Source organism: Triticum dicoccoides, chromosome 7A, assembly GCF_002162155.2.
Source record: "Triticum dicoccoides isolate Atlit2015 ecotype Zavitan chromosome 7A, WEW_v2.0, whole genome shotgun sequence".
Classification (NCBI taxonomy): Eukaryota; Viridiplantae; Streptophyta; class Magnoliopsida; order Poales; family Poaceae; genus Triticum; species Triticum dicoccoides.
Window position 1 is genome coordinate 481,681,786 of NC_041392.1, and position 19,832 is coordinate 481,701,617.

The 19,832-nt window shown below is 42.8% G+C and overlaps 1 protein-coding gene across 1 annotated transcript in view; it reads right to left on the minus strand.

Moving 5' to 3' along the window:
• LOC119333557 overlaps positions 1 to 15,374 on the minus strand; it is a 143,619-nt gene extending 128,245 nt beyond the window's left edge. The window contains exon 1 of the mRNA XM_037606414.1: positions 15,168 to 15,374. Coding sequence (XP_037462311.1) covers positions 15,168 to 15,374 — 207 coding nt within the window. The remainder of the gene's footprint in view (positions 1 to 15,167) is intronic.
• Between the last annotated feature and the right edge of the window lie 4,458 nt (positions 15,375 to 19,832).

The window sequence follows — 19,832 nt, forward strand, 5'->3', positions numbered from 1 at the left end:
AACGAAATTATTTAGATGGGATGCGGCATCTTCACTAGGAAGGCCGGAAAATTGATCTTTCATAATGAGGTTCAGCAAAGCGGTATTAATGTCACAAGATTCCGCATTAGTAGCGGGAGAAATCGGAGTACTAACAAAATCATTATAATTGGTGTTGGAAAAGTCACATAATTTGGTATTCTCTTGAGGCATCGTGACAAAGCAAGCAATCCAACACACGAGCACACAAAAAGCAAACGAACAAGACGAACAGAAGAGGGGCGAAGAAAAGGCAAATATTTTTCAAAAATCATTTTAGAAGTGGGGGAGAGGAAAACAAGAGGTGAATGGCGAATAATCTAATGCAAGGGATGAGAGTTTATGATGGGTACTTGGTATGGCTTGACTTGGCATAGATTTCCCCGGCAACGGCGCCAGAAATTCTTCCTCCTACTTCTTGAGCTTGCGTTGGTTTTTCCCCTGAAGAGGAAAGGGTGATGCAGCAAAGTAGAGATAAGTATTTCCCTCAGTTTGAGAACCAAGGTATCAATCCAGTAGGAGACAACGCACAAGTTACCCAATACCTGCATAAACAAACAACTACTTGCACCCAACGCATTAAAGGGGTTGTCAATCCCCTCAGGGTTATTTGCAAAAGTGAGATCTAATAAAGATAGATAAATGTTAAAGTAAATATTTTTGATATTTTTGGTTTATAGATCGGGAAGTAAAAGATTGCAAAATAGTAGATCGGAAACTAATATGATGGAAAATGGAACTTGTATGATGGAAAATAGAACTTGTATGATGGAAAATAGACACGGGGGCCATTGGTTTCGCTAGAGGCTTCTCTCAAGATAGTAAATAAACGGTGGGAGAAAAAATTACTGCCGAGAAATTGATAGAAAAGCGCAAAGTTATGAAGATATCTAAGGCAATGATCATGAATATAGGCATCACGTCCGTGTTAAGTAGACCAAAACGATTATGCATCTACTACTATTACTCCACGCATCGACCGCTATCCAGCATGCATCTAGAGTATTAAGTTCATAAAGAATGGAGTAACGCATTAAGCAAGATGACATGATGTAGAGGAATTAACTCAAGCAATATGATGAAAACCCCATCTTTCTATCCTCGATGGCAACAATACAATACGTTCCTTGCTGCCCCTACTATCACCGGGAAAGGAAACCGCAAGATTGAACCCAAAGCTAAGCACTTCTCCCATTGCAAGAAAAACCAATCTAGTTGGCCAAACCAAACTGATAGTTCAAAGAGAATTACAAAGATATCAAATCATGCATAAAAGAATTCAGAGGAGATTCAAATAATATTCATAGATAAGCTGATCATAAATCGACAATTCATCGGATCTCGGCAAACACACCGCAAAAGAGTATTACATCGAATAGATCTCCATGGACATTGGGGAGAACATGGTATTGAGAATCAAAGAGAGAGAAGAAGCCATCTAGCTACTAGCTATGGACCCGTAGGTCTGAAATAAACTACTCACGCTTCATCGGAAGGGCAATAGAGTTGATGTATAAGCCCTCCGTGATCAAATCCCCCTACGGCAGGACACCAGAAAAGGTCCCTAGATGGAATCTCACGAATACAGAAGGTTGCGGAGGTGGAAAAGTGTTTTCTTGGCTTGTTCTGGTGGTTCGGGGATATAAGAGTATATATAGGCGAAAGAACTATGTCAGGAGTTGCATGAGGGGCCCACAATGGTGTTGGTGCGCCCTACCCCCTGGGCGCGCCCTCCGTCCTTGGGGCCGCCTCATGGTTAATCCGATTTCATCTCCAAGTATCCTAGTTGTCTTCTGGTCCAAGAAAAATCATCGCGGAAGTTTTATTCCATTTGGTATTCCTTTTCTACGAAACTCAAAAAACAGGGAAAAATAGGAACTCGCACTGGGCTCTAGGTTAATAGGTTAGTCCCAAAAATAATATAAATAGCATATTAATGCATATAAAACATCCAAAATAGATAATATAATAGCATGGAACAATACAAAATTATAGATACGTCGGAGACGTATCAAGCATCCCCAAGCTTAATTCCTGCTCATCCTCGACTAGGTAAATGATGAAATTAATTTTTTTGATGTGGAATGCTACCTAACATATTTATCCATGTAATATTTCTTTTATTGTGCATGAATGTTCAGATCCGTATGATTGAAAAAAAATTTAATATTGACATAAAAACAATATAATACTTCAAGTATACTAACAAGGCAATTATGTCTTCTCAAAATAACATGGCCAAAGAAAGCTTATCCCTACAAAATCATAGTCTATCTATGCTCCATCTTCATCACATAAAATATTTAAATCATGCACAACCCTGATGACAAGACAAGCAATTGTTTCATACTTTTGATGTTCTCAAACTTTTTCAACTTTCACGCAATACATGAGCATGATCCATGGACATAGCACTATAGGTGGAATAGAAGGTGATTGTGGAGAAGACAAAAAGAAGGAGATGGTCTCACATCAACTAGGCGTATCAACGGGCTATGGAGATGCCCATCAATAGATATCAATGTGAGTGAGTACGGATTGCCATGCAACAGATGCACTAGTGTGACGCCCTCGATTCAATCGTACACTAATCATCCATGCAAATGTGTACGATCAAGAGCATGGACTCACGAGAAGATACCACAACACAAATCTAGAACAAAATAAAATAATACAAGCTTTATATTACAAGCCAGGGGCCTCGAAGGCTCGAATACAAATGCTCGAAGACACAAGAGTCAGCGGAAGCAAAAATATCTGTGTATAGCCATAAGGTTAAACAAGTTTGCCTTAAGAAGGCTAGCACAAAAGTTGCAACAATCGAATAGGCAAGGCCTCCTTCCTGGGACCTCCTAACTACTCCTCAAAGTCGAACTCCATGTAGAATCATCCTCGGGATGCTCTGGCTCCTGGACTCCATCATATGATCGCAGTAACCGGGAAAAGGGGAAAAGAAGTAGGAAATCAACCGTGAGTACTCATCCAAAGTACTCGCAAGCAAGGATCTACACTACATATGCATTGGTATCAATGAAATGGGTAGTATCTGTGGACTGAACTGCAGAATGCCAGAATAAGAGGGGGATAGCTAGTTCTATCATAGACTACGCTTCTGGAAGCCTCCATCTTGAAGCATATAGAAGAGAGTAGATGGTAAGTTCACCAAGTATCATCGCATAGCATAATCCTACCCCGGCGATCTGCTCCTCGTCGCCCTGTGAGAGAAGGATCACCGGGTTGTATCTGGCACTTGAAAGGGTGTGTTTTATTAAGTATCCGGTTCAAGTTGTCATAAGGTCGAGGTACAACTCTAGTCATCCTTTTACCGAGGGACACGACTATTCGAGTAGATAAACTTCCCTGCAGGGGTGCACCACATTAGCCAACACACTCTATCCCTCTAGATGGACACACTTTCTTGGGTCATGCCCGACCTCGAAAGATCAACACATTGTAGCCCTACCTAGGCACAACAGAGAGATCAGCACGCCGATATAAATCCTAAGCGCACAGGGGTCTGGGCCCATCGCCCATTGCACACGTGCATGTTGTGTGGGCGCCTGGAAGCAGACCTAGCCTCCCTAATACAAGAGTAGGTGTTCCGGTCCAATCCGGTGTGCGTCGCTCAGTCGCTGACGTCAAGAAGGCTTCGGCTGATACCACGACGTCGAGTGCCCATAACTGTTCCCGCGTAGTTGGTTAGTGCGTATAGGCCAGTGGCCAGACTCGGATCAAATACCAAGATCTCGTTAAGCGTGTTATTTTGAAGTAGTCGTGGACACCGACCAGGGGCCAGGCCCACCTCTCACCTAGGTGGTCTCAACCTGCCCTGTCGCTCTGCCACAAAGTAACAGTCGGGGGGTCATCGGGAACTAAGGCCCACCACTACCGGGATGGAACCACCTGTCCTTTCAGCCCCCACATCAGAATCACTTGCGAGTACTCTACGTGGCGACCCGACTTTAGTCACCACATGTATCATGTACGATGTATATAAGTATATACCCATGATCACCTCCTGAGTGATCATGACCTGGTAGTATAGCATGGCAGACGGACAAGAATGTAGGGCGGCTGATGGAATACTAGCATCCTATACTAAGCATTTAGGATTGCTGGTAAAGGTAACAACAGTAGTAGCAAAGACAGGCTATGCATCAGGATAGGATTAACGGAAAGCAGTAACATGCTACACTACTCTAATGCAAGCAATAGAGAGAAGAATATGCGATATCGGGTTGATCAAGGGGGGGGGGGCTTGCTTGGTTGCTCTGGCAAAAAGGATGGGTCGTCGTCGATGTAGTCGTACTGGGGGTCGCCGTTAGTCTCAGGGTCTATCGGAAAGAAGTAACGGAGGGGAACACAATAAATGATAGAGCAATCAAAGCATCACAAAGTGTAACATGGCAATACGAGGTGCTAGAGGTGAACTAACGCAGTACTAGGTGCTACTAGTGACGGGAGAAAACATCCGAGAAAGTATTCCCGGTGTTTGACATTTTCGGGCAGATGAAACAGAGGTGGATTTTTGCATGTTCGCTATGCTAGGGATGTGTGGCTGACAAACGGACCGCGTATTCGGATTCGTCTTGTCGTTCTGAGCAACTTTCATGTACAAAGTATCTTTATCCGAGCTACAAATTATTTTATAATAATTTTGAAGATTTAATCAATTTCTAGAATTATTAAATTAATTTAATTCGGAAAAATCGTTTATTGCGTCAGCGTGATGTCAGCATGACGTCAGCGGTCAACTCTGACCGTTGACCAGTGAAACTGACGGTGGGGCCGATCTGTCATGGACTCAATTAATTAAGCAGGTTTAATTAGTCTAATCTAGTTCATTAGGCTAATTAAGCAAGGTTAAGTAAATTAATTAATTACCCAATTAATTAATTAGTTTTATTTATTTATTTTCTTTTTTAGAAAAAAGTGGCTGGGAGCCCCACTTGGCAGTGACCCAAAGGCCAAGCCATAGGGCGATTAGCGAGCACTGGGCGCTGGGCGCAAGGGCCCGAGTGGGTGGCCTCGGTAAGGCTCGTCGGCCGGCTGCTGCGGGCGAAGGCGGGCGCAGGGCGGCGATGGTCGGCGAGCAGCTGCAGCAGGGCGGAGTGGGGGTGGCGCGGGAGTGCGGGGCCAGGAGGGCAAAGCCCTAGTGCGTCCGGGGAGGGCGCGGTCAGCACCAGCGAGCGTGAGGCGCTGGAGGCGCGGGGCGGAGTGCAGTGGCGCTAGCAGTCGGTAGCAAGGAGCAGCAGCACCGGCAGCAAGGAGTAGCAGCCAATGACGGGAGCAGCGACAGCAGCGCCGGAAGCAGAGCAGCAGAGCAACGGCAAGGAGAAGGTAGCGGCGACAGGCGCAGAGGCGCGACCATGGGCGGCTGGGCGCGCACGGGTGGCAGCCCGCGGCGGGAGCGGACGCGGGTGCGGGTCTAGGGCGCGCGACTACGCGCAGGAGGGTGCGTCCAGAGGACGCAAACGAGCGGGCGCAGGGTGAGGTCCGGCCATGGCGACCACAAGGTCACGATCGCGGCTGGGTTTCCATTACATCACGCAAACGAGTGGGTTACTCAAAGCATCGGCTTTATGAAGCCCTCCAGAGCACGGTAGCATCAGCAGCTCGACGTGGGGTGGATTATACCGGCAGCGGCGAGCATGGCGGCGGTGCAGAGATGCGGCCCGTGAAAACTACAACTACGACATTGGGATAGCATGAAAAAGAGAGGGGGAAGATGCAGAGCTCACCAAGGAAGCTCAAGGAGGCTCTTCGAGGAGTTTAGGAGCTGTAGAGGTGTCAATTCTGGCGATGGTGTCATGGTGGCCGAAGGTGGAAGACGGCGTCGATCCGGTCGATGCGGTGCCTCCGGGCTTGATCTCATGGACGAGGAAGACGAAGAAGATGACGGCGGAGTTGCTGGACACCTTGGCGGGGCGCGGGGACGATGATGGCTTTGGGATCAACGAGGGCGTGATGTCTACTATGCTCGGTGCATATGTGGGGGAGAGAAGCGGCGCGAGGAAGGGGGAGAGTGCGGTAGGGTTTCGAGGAGGAGGGGCCGGTCTTAGGGGCGACTAGTAGGCGGTCAGGGGTGGCCAATGGCCACCACGGGGCCCTTGTCTCCTCATGTAGCAGGAGACGTGGAGGTGGGTTGGGCCGTGTGTGGCCACTAGGGCCCAGTAGATTAGGTCTCATCTTTTATTTTTCATTTTCCCCTTATTTTACCTTTTTTGTTTATTTATTTCTCCTCTGTTTTGCCTTTAGTTTAGGTAGCAAATGAATTTTTGGTGAACATGAGAATTGGCACATAAATATTGGGCCATATAATTGAGTTGCACACAAAGTTTCAAGTCATTTTGAAAAGGACTAATATTTGTTTACTCTTAAAAGGTTAATTTAAATGTTGGTGTTTCTGTTCTAATTATCTTAGAGGCATATAAACATTCGCGAAATGTTGTTTGATGTTTGTTAATTTGTTAGTGAATATTTACAATCTTTTAATATTTTTAATTCACTGTTTTACGAAATTATAATTTGACTTGTTATTTGAATTTGAATTTGATCTCAATTTGAAACAAGTGAGGTTTAGCAAAAGTTTAATTATGATGAACTGGCATGATTAGCAAGGGTTTACTATAGCTTAACTATCGGGGTGTCACAATTCTCCTCCACTACAAGAAATCTCGTCCGAGATTTAAGAGGCAGAGTAAGGGGGAAAGGTCTGGTTACGAAATTCTAACGGATCTTCTTGGTCTTGGCTACTCTTCTCGAAGAAGTTAATCCCTTTCGTTGATGTCTTTGATTCTCTATTTCAGGTCATCGTGATGAAGTCGTCATCCTTCTTCGGGAACTCCGTCGTACTTACAACTAGGACAAGGGCGGCTCGACAACGATAGAAGGCTATAAGGGGTAATCATCTGGTGTTATCCCATGAATGATTACATGAGTATCTCTCGAGTTGGTCAAATGAAACACATCCCGAGCCAAGCAAGAAGGTACAGTAAGTAGTTTCAAGTGCTTCGACAATCATTCGATGTTTGAAACAGGGCATGAAAGGGGTTCGGAGCAGCGGGAATAGGTATTGTTTCTGATACCAGAATAGATCATCTCTAGGAAGGTGACCTGTGAACTACATACAGAGTCAAACGTGAGGAATAACTTTGGCAACAGGGCTGTACAGTATAGTCAGGTTTCGATCATGTGGAACTGTGGGTTATGGGCCCACCATGTGGGTTTTAAAAGTAGAAAAGGGGCTGACATCTTTCACGGTCATGTAATCAAGGCATGTCAGAGGATAGTCTGTCGGTTATGTCAACAACAACATCGGTACCAACGGCGAGGGACGAAGAGAACCATTTTCCTGCTCATCGAAACGAGGCGGACCAATAGGCAAAGTTCTCGTCCATCGGTGGCTACCGGAATGTCATCAACATTAGTAACAGGGTGTTACTGATAGAATTGTACACCGAGGTGTTTTCATAAGTAGTGAATTAATACTGCTTAGATCATATAGATCAAAATAAAGGTTAAACAAAACAATGGAAAGGAAAATGTGATTATCAGATTAAACAGAACAATGGAAAGGAAAATGTGCTTTTAGGGGTATATCTTCCCAAGGACAAGCAGAGCATGATATCCACGACAGGATAGAAAGTAGAAACCATTTAGGTAAGGGGAGAGGAATTTCATGACATTACCCATACAACAGTGTTTGGATAATTTGATAAAGAGAATTTAGCATTGCTTCATCCATTCTTATTGAAGATCGAAGTACCACCGACATGCTTCGAGATAGCATTGACATGATCTTCAAGCAAAGGTCAGACTTTGGATACACAATGGATCCATCGGGAATAACTCATAGAATAAGTCTTACAATTTTCCCATGGAAGAATGGCTAACCTTGCTAAAAAGGGTACTATAACAATATAGGTCCTCTGGCCAGGGGTGCTAGGAATGACATCACCTTACTTAGTTATATAGATACCCATGTTATGACTCTTGGAAAATGTTCCAACCATCATATCTGACTGAGATTCAAATCTGATTGGTGTCAGGACACCTCAGACTCAGTATACCTGAGAAGAAAAAGGTGCAACACGAATTGACAGGATGCCATTGTAAGATTCTCGGGAAATGAACTATGGAAGCGAGTTTCGAAACAAGAGTTCATCATTAAACCAAGGAGAGGATGAGGACGTTACTGATGGACTCAACCACAAGTCATCAAGATTTCCATAGACACGGATTTTCACAATTAAATGAACAAGGAGATAACATTTTGACAACTCGTATGATATAATGATGTATGCTCGAGGAAAGAAAGAAAAAAAATACACAATTAAACATTGGTTGAAAGGTGCACCCGAAATATGGGCTTAGGTAGCATTTTCTATGTTAGAATGGTGATTCAATAACCAATAGTCTAAGAATGAACGATCGTCCATTAACTTCAAAGCAATAGGGTTGCTAGAAGTGCAGAATTTGAGCAGCACCGTTCACTTGTTAGTAGCCCGATTAGAATCAACACGGGAACCAAGAAAGAATGGTGATGGTGAGAAGTATCACTATTTCAAGAATTCTTAAGAGGTGTAGTAATCCTCACAACATCCTTGGCGTAAAAGATGGTAATACTCCAAGGTAGAGCATAACATAAGCTTGATGGCAAGGAGCTCCATAACATGATCAAGTTTGTGTCGGAGGGAAGGAAATAATGTTGTCGATGATAATACAAATCATCGAGGGGCAAGGATGGTATTTCTCATACAGAATACGATTGATACCCTGGAAGGAGTCAAAATGTTAACGATGATCACTACACATTTGTCGAGAGATTTCATGAAGATGTACTCGATCAGCGATGGCATCAAGTCAAAGGAATGATGAAGCGCAAGTTTATTGGAATCGCGGGTATGACACAAACTCGGAACCAGGCTTGCTATTCGAGGTGAAACGATAAGACCAGGAAGATCGACATAAGGTTAGCTCATCGTCAAAAATTGTCCTCCAGGAAGAAGGGCCAGGTAGCACAGTTAAGATTAGCACGATAATAATGTAGCCAATCAGGCTAGGAATGACATGATGAGGTATTAAACTTCCTAACAACAAAGTACTAGGAGTATTGAATCACAGTGTTGATTCAATTCACTATGCGGTGTTCTAATACACCTCCATCGTTTCTACTTTTTCTCACGCTTTTCCTCTTGCTTTGGACTCTAATTTGCCTGATTTGAATGAAACTAACCCCGGACTGACGCTGTTTTTAGCAGAACTACCATGGTGTTGTTTTTGTGTAGAAATGAAAGTTCTCAGAATGGAACGAATTTTTTTGAGGATTTTTTATATCTATAAAGAGAACTTCTGCAGCCAAGACCTGCCGGAGAGGGGCACCTAGGTGGGCGCAACCCACCAAGGCTCGCCCCCCTCTCCTGGCGCGCCCAGGTGGGTTGTACCCACCTGGTGGTCCCGCTGATGACCCCCATGATACTATAAATTCACATTATTCCAGAAAAAAATCAGGGAGAAATAATTATCGCGATCCATGAGACGGGGCCGCCGCCAAGCCCTGTTCTTCCTTGGGAGGGCAGATCTGGAGTCCGTTTGGGGCTCCGAAGAGGGGGATCTTCAATCTTCGTCATCACCATCCTATCTCCATCGCTAATCCATGATGCTCCCCACTGGGAGTAAGTAATTCCTCCGTAGGCTCGCTAGTCGATGAGGAGTTGGATGAGATTCATCATGTAATCAAGTTAGTTTTGTTAGGGCTTGATCCCTAGTATCCACTATGTTCTTAGATTGATGTTGCTATGACTTTGCCATGCTTAATGCTTGTCACTTTGGGCCCGGGTGCCATGATTTCAGATCTGAACTGTTTATGAATTCATCATTATATCCATGTTTTAGATCCAATCTTGCAAGTTATAGTCACCTACTACGGTTATGATCCAGCAACCCCGGAGTGACAACAACCGGGCCCACTCCCGGTGATGACCGTAGTTCGAGGAGTTCATGTATTCAGTATGTGTTAATGCTTTGTTCCGGTTCTCTATTAAAAGGAGGCCTTAATATCCCTTAGTTTCCAATATGGACCCCGCTACCACGGGAGGGTAGGACAAAGGATGTCATGCAAGTTCTTTTAATAAAGCACGTATGACTATTTACGGAATACATGTCTACATTATATCGATGAACTGGAGCTAGTGTCGTATCGCTCTAGGTTATAACCGTCTCATGATGAATATCATCCAACAAGTCACCGATCCAATGCCTACGAACTTTTCCATATTGTTTTCGCTAAGTTACTACTGCTATCATCACTGTTACACTTGCTACAAAATTACTGCTATCACTATTATTGTTACTGTTGCTACTGTCACTACTATCAAAACTATCATATTACTGTGCTACTGATCATATTGCTGCAGATAATTAATCTCCAGGTGTGGTTGAATTGACAACCCAGGTGCTAATATCTTCAAATATTCTTTGGCTCCCCTTGTGTCGAATCTATAAATTTGGGTTGAATACTCTACCCTCGAAAACTGTTGCGATCCCCTAGACTTGTGGGTTATCAAGACCTTTTTTGGCGTCGTTGCCGGGGAGCATAGCTATATTTGTCGAGTCACTTGGGATTATTATCATATTATCACTATGAAGAATCTGAAGGATCCAAAGACTAAGATATTTCCCTCAAAGACGAGGGTATGTAAGGAATTCCCATCCAGTTCTGCTTTAGATTCACCTTCTGTTATGAGTAAATTTGCAACAACACCACATGCTATTAATCCTGATATGTCACAAGTTATTGATGATGCTACTTCTACTATGAATGATGCTTATGATGATGCTAGTACCTTGCTTGATAATGATGGTGTGCCACTTGGTGAATTTCTTGATAGAAAAATTTCTAGAGTTATACAACATGATGTTGTTGAATCTGATGATGAGCTTGAAATTGAAACTCATGAAACACCTACTAGAACTAGCCTTCCTAGATATTAATTGACTAAGGTACTGGAAGGTTATGTTATGAGTGAAAAAGCAACTAGAGATATTCTTTCTTGCAATGATAGAGATGATCTAGAGAAATTACTATGCAAGTATAAAGAAAAATCTTTGAATGGTAGAATGAAATGTGATCCTAAGTTTGCTACTTCACCTATCTTTATTGATGATAAGGATTATGAATTTTCTGTCGACCCAGAGTTAATTACTTTGGTGGAATCTGATCCTTTCCATGGTTATGAAACTGAAACTATTGTGGCACAACTTACTAAGTTGAATGACATAGCCACCCTTTTTACTCATGATGAGAAAACTCATTATTATTTTATTCTCAAATTATTTCCTTTCTCATTAAAGGGTGATGCTAAAGCTTGGTACAATACTCTTGCTCCTAGTTGTGTGCGTAGTCCCCGGGATATGGTTTATTACTTCTCAGAAAAGTATTTTCCTGCTCATATGAAACAAGCTGTCGTACAGGAAATATTTAACTTTGTGCAAACTAAAGAAGAGAGTCTCCCACAAGCTTGGGGGAGGCTTTGCCAGTTACTTAATGCTTTGCCTGATCATCCTCTTAAGAAAAGTGAAATACTTGATATCTTCTATAATGGATTAACCGATGCTTCTAGGGACTTCCTAGATAGTGATGCTGGTTGTGTTTTCAGGGAACGAACTATTGCTCAAGCTGAAGAATTATTGAATAACATATTGAAAAATTATGATGATTGGACTATTCCTGAACCACCGCCTAAACCCACTCCGAAGAACAGGGGTATATTATATCTCAGTCCCGAAGATATGCAAGAGGCAAAGAAATCTATGAAGGAAAAGGGTATTAAAGCTGAGGATGTTAAAATTTTACCTCCTATTGAAGAAATACATGGGCTTAATACACCACCATTGCCTAAGGTGGTAGAGGTAAATTCTCTTATGAAGTTCAATGAAAATGATAATCCTCACAATATGCATCATAGTCAATGCCTTTATGAGTTTGAAAACTACATTAGAAAACAAGATCACTTCAATGCAAATGTTATGAAACAATTGAAATATAATTCTAATATGATTGCTCGCTTGAGTGACTTGTTATTTATAATATCAAATGATGTTAGAGGTGTTGGAAAGCATGCTTCTATGGTTCAAACTCAATTAGAACAAGTTGCTAAATCTCAAATATAATTGCTTGATGAAATGAATCATAATAGGCATGACTTTGCTATTAGAGTTGCAACTAGAGGAGGTAAAATGACGCATGAACCACTTTATCTTGAGGGACACCCTAAAAGAACTGAACAAGATTCACAAAGAGCTAACACTGGTGCACCTAGTCCTTCTAGAAAGAAAAGGAAAAATGATAGGACTTTGCATACTTCTAGTGAACCTGAAATAGAAAAACCTCCTGACAATGAAAATGAAACTTCTATCTCTGATGCTGAAACCCAATCTGGTAATGAACACTCACCTAGTAATAATGAAAAATATAATGATGAGGATCATGAAGACTCTCAACCAAATGATAAAGAACCAGATAATGATGTTGAGATAGAACCACCTGTTGACCTTGATAACCCACAATCTAAAAATAAAAGATATGACAAAAGAGACTTTGTTGCTAGAAAACACGATAAATAAAGAGAACTATGGGTTCAAAAACCTATGCCTTTTCCACCCAAGCCAATTAAAAAGATTGATGATGAAGAATTTGAATGCTTTGCTGAAATGTTTAAGCCAGTCTTTTTGCGTACTCGCTTGACCGATATCTTGAAAATGCCTCCTTATGCAAAGTATATGAAAGACATCATCAGAAATAAGAGAAAAATACTGGAAGCCAAAATCTCCACTATGCTTGCTAATTACACTTTTGAAGATGGAGTACCTAAAAAACTTTGAGATCCGGGAATACCAACTATACCTTGCTCTATCAAAAAGAATTATGTGAAAACTGCTTTGTGTGATTTAGGAGCTGGTGTTAGTGTTATGCCTTTCTCTTTATATAAAAGACTTGACTTGAATAAACTCACACCTACTAAAATATCTTTGCAAATGGCTGACGAATCTCTAATCAATTCGTGATCTCTTCATTCTCATGTATCTAGATTGTCCCAAGCATCTTCGTTATTTGCTAATTCTTACCGGTGATTCTTCCCTTTTACTTTGTTCGTGTTCAATTCTTACGGTGGTTCGTTCAAGAGTTCCCTTCCTTGGTTATCATATCAATTTATTCGTTGTTTCAATCCTACCGGTGGTTCGTGAAAGACCTTTCTCAAGTTTATGTTATATCTCTCTTAATCTTTTCTACGAGAATAAGTAATATGTCAAATCCGTTGATTGTCATCAATTTAATTGGTGAAGGATACACATAATGTAATTCTTATTCTTGTCTCATCAAGTAAACTTAATTCCTTATTCCGGAGGTTCACCAAATTCCTGATTTCAATTGTTTCATATTCTCTTTTTCCCGGAGTTCCAACCTTTTTCAATTATTTCACCACGGAGATTCATCTAAATCGGTACGAGGTTTCACCTTGTGTCTTCAACTTCTCTTTCCTTTAGTTGATCATTCCTTGTTTACCGGAGTTCTTTCATGGAGGCTCTACATGATGGTTCATAAAGGATTTATTTCCTTCTCGAAGCGTTCATCAAGATTCTTTTTAGAGAAGCTCAAGTATTCTTCTTCATGCAATCCGGAGTGCAATTTCTTCTACCTTATCTTTTCAGGTGGTGTTATGTCATTTTGACAATTTCTTTCGTGTTTCATGATTCGCAAGTTGTCAGGAATGAGATGTTTTAAATCCATCAATCTCATCATTGGAGTCATCTGGGGTTATATTTCCCTAAGGATTGTTTCTATTAATGGTGATAATATATGATCCTAGTGCTTCATCTATCCTCCCGGTGAAATAACTTTCTCGTCTCCTTGTCCATATCAATTCAATTCTTCTTCCCATGAGTGGCAGGTTGTCACCTCATAATTTGAGATGTATTCCATAAGACCATATCAAGATTATTCTTTTCGTTGTTGGTTTTCCAACAACTCCGTTCTAGCATTTGTTGTAAGTGTGCTCTCTCAAGATCGTGTTTCCTTTCGTTCACTCCATTCCATTCTTACTTTTGTTCTGGAGGCATTGTGATGTTGCTCTCTTCAACCCTTCTTCTTGTTCTTGTCAGGACCTTGTTATTTTCTTGCTTATCCATTTAACCGGAGAGTTGTGACCTCTGCTCAAGTTCTTTTCATCTTATCAAGTCTTGTATCACTTTTCAACCGGAGTGCTGACCGAAGTTGTTCTTCATTCTTCCTCTTTTCTAACGGAGTGTTTTCAACTTCGTTTATCTCCGTTGTATTTTTTTTCTCGAAATGGCTTAACCTTTTTCAAGGTTCTTTGGTTTCACTCGTTTGTCAAAGGAGCAACTTAGTTTTACCTCTTCTCTCTTTCTCTTTTGTTTTCCCTCTGGTGCCATTCTAGATCTCGGGACGAGATCCTCTCATAGTGGTGGAGTGTTGTAACGCCCCGTGACCAATGTGCCAGGTGTCCTCTAGTTATTCGCTGTTGTTGCCTTGTCATTGCTTGCGTGTCATGCATTTCATATCATGTCATTATGTGCATTTCATTTGCATACATGTTCGTCTCATGCATCCGAGCATTTTCCCCGTTGTTTGTTTTGCAATCCGGCGCTCCTATGTCATCCGGTGTCCCTTTCTACCTCTTTTCGTGTGCAGGTGTTAAACGTTTTCGGATTGGACCGAGACTTGTCATGCGGCCTTGGTTTACTACCGGTAGACCGCCTGTCAAGTTTTGTGCCATTTGGACTTCGTTTGATACTCCAACGGTTAACCGAGGGACCGAAAAAGCCTCGTGTGTGTTGCAGCCCAACACCTCTCCAAAGTGGCCCAAAACCCACCTAAACCTCCTCCATCATCTAGAGCGTTTGATCACGATCGCGTGACCGAAAACCGCACCTCATTTGGAGCTTCCTAGCTCCCTCTACCTCTATAAATAGACCCCTTCATTTTCGTTTTCGGATCTTTTCCCCGAAACCCTAGCCTCCTTCTTCCTCCGCGCGCCGGACAACGTCCGCCGGCGCCGGACGTGTCCTCCCGTTGCCGCCATGTGTCCTCCTCCCATTGGTTCGGCTTCCCCCTCTCACCGCATTGCCCGAGGAGCCTGGAGCCGGCCCTCGCGGCCCAGCGCGCCGCCGCCCGCCCTCGCCGCACTTTGCCTTCGCCGACCACAGCCGCCGTCCGGCGCCGCCGCCTCCGCCGACGACGCCCGCCACCGTTCACCGCTTCGGCCGGCGCCCGCAACTCCGCCGCACGCCGCCCTACTCCGGTGCCTCGCCGCCCCGCATCTCCTCTCCGACATCGGCGCCGTCCAGCAAGTCCGCGACCATGTCCCGACCGGCCTCTTCTTCTCCGGCGACCTCGTCCAAGTCCGGCGACCTCGACACCTCTGGTGAACAGTGCTCCGGCGAGATCCCGATCTGGATCTAGATCTGGGGTTGACTCTAACCCTAATTCTCACTATATTTTTGCATTCTTTCGCATGCCATAACTCTGCATCCGTATCTCCGATTCGTGCGTGTAGCATATCAAAATGTTCGTCTCGTCGAGTTCACCATTTCATCTCATTGCATCATTTTCATTTGAGCTCATCTTGATGCCCGAAATGCTGTTGGGAGAGGGCTATGTGACGAATATGTCAGATTTGTTTCAACAAATGGCCTTTTGTCATTTTTGCCATGATTAATGTGTGCATGCTATGATCCTGAGCTCTACATGTGTTTTGTTATATGCCATGCCATCTTTACAGGGGTGTATGTCATGTATTTTTGTGATATTTGTGATGACTAGCACAAGCATGCAAAGTAGCTTACTCAATGATGCTGATTTCAGGGACTTAGAATTTCACTAAGTCCTTGCCCTGTCATTATTTTTATGCCATATGTTCATGTTGTTTCCTAGTGATCCGTGCCTCTTTTGAGGATGATCAGTAAGGATGTTTTGTTAATATTGTGGTGCTCTATCCATCCGTTCCTTTGTTTGCATTTATGGAGCACCCTAGCTTGAGTCAATCAAGCTCTACTTTTGCTATAAAATGTTCCTGATAGATTGTTAACATGTTTAGCGATTTTGCCAAGCTTATTGTTGTTGATCCGTGCATGCTATGTTGTTTTTCTTGCCATGTATAGCTTCTATGCCATGTCTTCTTGATGGATGTATGCTTAGTTTGTCATGCCATGCTCTGTAGTGAGTGCATCGAGCTCGTTAACATGCCTACTTCCTAACTGTTTTGCCATGCTCCAGTTTTTCACTACGTCTGAATCTGTTTATGTTTTTGCTATGTTCAGATGCTTGCAATTGTATTTTCTGATCCCTTTTGGCTCAAGGTCACTAAGGGACTTTTGTTATATGCTTTGAGTAGCCTCATGCCATGCCTTGCCTTGACATGATATGTTCCTGTAGCAGGTAGTTTTCATGCTCTAAAGATTGCTTCCTGATGATAAATTCCTGACTTGTTGTTATTTCACTAAGTCTGAAACCTGTTATCATTTGCACTTTTGCCATGCTTGTTTGAACCTGTTAATGAGTGAATTAGCCGTATCTCAGTGTTAATATTTTGTCAAGAATCATGAGTGGATCCTTGCCATGTATTTTTTTGCCATGTTTGAGTGATGTAGCATATTTATCTTGATGCATTTAGTTGGCTACTTGCTGTTTATCGCAGACCGGTGCCATATTTGTTTTGCTTGCCATTTCCAAACCGTGCATCCGATTCCGGTGATCTTTATATCGATTTCAACCGAAATCAACTCACCTTTCCATTGGCACTCCTGGATTTCCAAGTTGATGCCAGGTTGAATCATTCCTTTCCAAATCATGCATATGCATCACATATCGCATCCCGCATATCATACCATGTTCATGTGTTGGTTGTTTACTATGTTGTGTGTTTCTTTCCGGTGTTGCTTCTTCGGGTTGGTTTTGATAACGTTGCATTTGTGAGGAACCGTTCGACTACGTCCGTTTGTCTTCTTCATGGACTCGTTCTTCTTCCTTGCGGGATTTCAGGCAAGATGACCATACCCTTGAAATCACTTCTATCTTTGCTTGCTAGATGCTCGCTCTTTTGCTATGCCTATGCTGTGATACCTACCACTTGCTTATCATGCCTCCCATATTGTTAAGCCAAGCCTCTAACCCACCTTGTCCTAGCAAACCGTTGTTTGGCTATGTTACCGCTTTGCTCAGCCCCTCTTATAGTGTTGTTAGTTGCAGGTGAAGATTGGAGTTTGTTCCATGTTGGAACATGGATATTTTTGTTGGGATATCACAATATCTCTTATTTAATTAATGCATATATATACTTGGTAAAGGGTGGAAGGCTCGGCCTCATGCCTGGTGTTTTGTTCCACTCTTGCCGCCCTAGTTTCTGTCATATCGGTGTCATGTTCCCGGATTTTGCGTTCCTTGCACGGTTGGGTTATAATGGGAACCTCTTGACAGTTTGCTTTGAATAAAACTCCTCCAGCAAGGCTCAACCTTGGTTTTACCATTCGCCACCTAGCCTCTTTTTCCCTTGGGTTAGGCCAGCCCAAGGGTCATCTTTATTTTAACCCCCCCCCCCCGGGCCAGTGCTTGTCTAAGTGTTGGTCCAAACTAGAGCCCCTTGCAGCGCCACCTCGGGGAAACTCGAGGGCTGGTTTTAGTTGTACGGATTGCTTATCTGGTGTTGCCCTAAGAACAAGATATGTGCAACTCCTATCGGGATGTTGGCGCATCGGGTGGTCTTGCTGGACTTGTTTTACCATTGTCGAGGATATCTTGTAACCGGGATGCCGAGTCTGATCGGATTGTCCTGGGAGAAGGAATATCCTTCGTTGACCCTGAGAGCTTGTGATGGGCTAAGTTGGGACATCCCTGCAGGGATTTGAACTTTCAAAAGCCATGCTCGCGGTTATAGGCAGATGGGAATTTGTTAATGTCCGGTTGTAGAAAACCTGAAGTTGATCTTAATTAAAATACATCAACCACGTGTGTAACCGTGATGGTCTCTTCTCGGCGGAGTCCGGGAAGTGAACATGGTGTTGGAGTAATGCTTGACGTAGGTTGTTCTAGGATCACTTCTTGATCATAGTTGTTTGACCGTGCTTTTGCCTTCTCTTCTCGCTCTCATTTGCGTATGTTAGCCACCATATATGCTAGTCGCTTGCTGCAGCTCCACCTCATACCTTTTACCCTTCCCATAAGCTTAAATAGTCTTGATCACGAGGGTGTGAGATTGTTGAGTCCCCGTGACTCACAGATACTTCCAAAACTAGCTTGCAGGTGCCAACGAGACCATGCAGGTGACGCAACCAAGCTCAAGGAGGAGCTCGATGAAGATTGTGTTCGCTATGTTGTTCCGTTTCCAGTTTGATCAGTAGTGGAGCCCAGTTGGGACGAACGGGGATCTGTGTAGCCTTTGGGGTAGTCTTCTTTTATTTTGGTTCCGTAGTCGGACCTTGATTGTATCTGGTTGATGTAATGCTTTAATTCATGTATTGTGTGAAGTGGCGATTGTAAGCCAACTATGTATCTCTTTCCCTTATGTATTACCTGGGTTGTGTGAAGATTACCTCACTTGCGACATTGCTTTCAATGCGGTTATGCCTCTAAGTAGTTCTTCGACACGTGGGAGATATAGCCGCATCGAGGGCGTTAGGTATCTGTGAGGATGTGCCCGTTGTTGCTAACGTTACTATTTTGACTGACTTTGTTATACTTGAGATGCCCAAGGACGACAACATGTCGATTATCCTTGGTAGACCCTTCTTGAATACTGCAAGGGCTGTTATTGGTTGCAATAAAAGCAAGGTCACTTTTCATATCAATGGTAATGAGCATACGGTGCACTTTCCGAAGAAATAATTCCAAGTGAATGGTATTAATGTTATTGAAAAATCTCCGAAAATCACTATTGGAAGTTTTCAAATACCTCTACCTACTGTCAAAAAGAAATATGAAATGCTTATTGTTGGGGAAATGCATATCCCCATTGAGGTAACTTAGTAATTTACGGAAGTTCTTCGGTTTCATGCTAACCGAAGAGGTTGTTAATAAGACTTGATCAACCTTATCAATGAATCATTTTCAAACGGTATGAAGTTGATGAATTTAGTCAGAACAACTTTCTGTCCCTACCTTTCGTTTTTTGTTTTTTATTAGTTAAATAAAATAAAATGCCATGTTTTGTCTGTTTTTTGAATTTCCCATGCAAAAAAAGACCCAAAAATAAAAGTTCTCATAATGCCCTGAAAATGTTATATGATTTTTTCCTGAATATTTAAGAATGTTTGGTGCAAAAATAACTACAGGGGGGTGCACTGATGTCTACTACACAACCTTCTTCTTGTAGAATTTGTTGGGCCTCCAAGGGCAGAGGTTTGTAGGACAATAGCAAATTTCCCTCAAGTGGATGACCTAAGGTTTATCAATCCGTAGGAGGCGTAGGATGAAGATGGTCTCTCTCAAGCAACCCTGCAACCAAATAACAAAGAGTCTCTTGTGTCCCCAACACACCCAATACAATGGTAAATTGTATAGGTGCACTAGTTCGGCGAAGAGAGGGTGATACAAGTGGTATATGGATAGTAGGTAAAGGTATTTGTAATCTGAAATTATAAAAACAGCAAGGTAACTAATGATAAAAGTGAGCGTAAACGGTATTGCAATGATAGGAAACAAGGCCTAGGGTTCATACTTTCACTAGTGTAAGTTCCCTCAACAATAATATCATAATTGGATCACATAACTATCCCTCAACATGCAACAAAGAGTCACT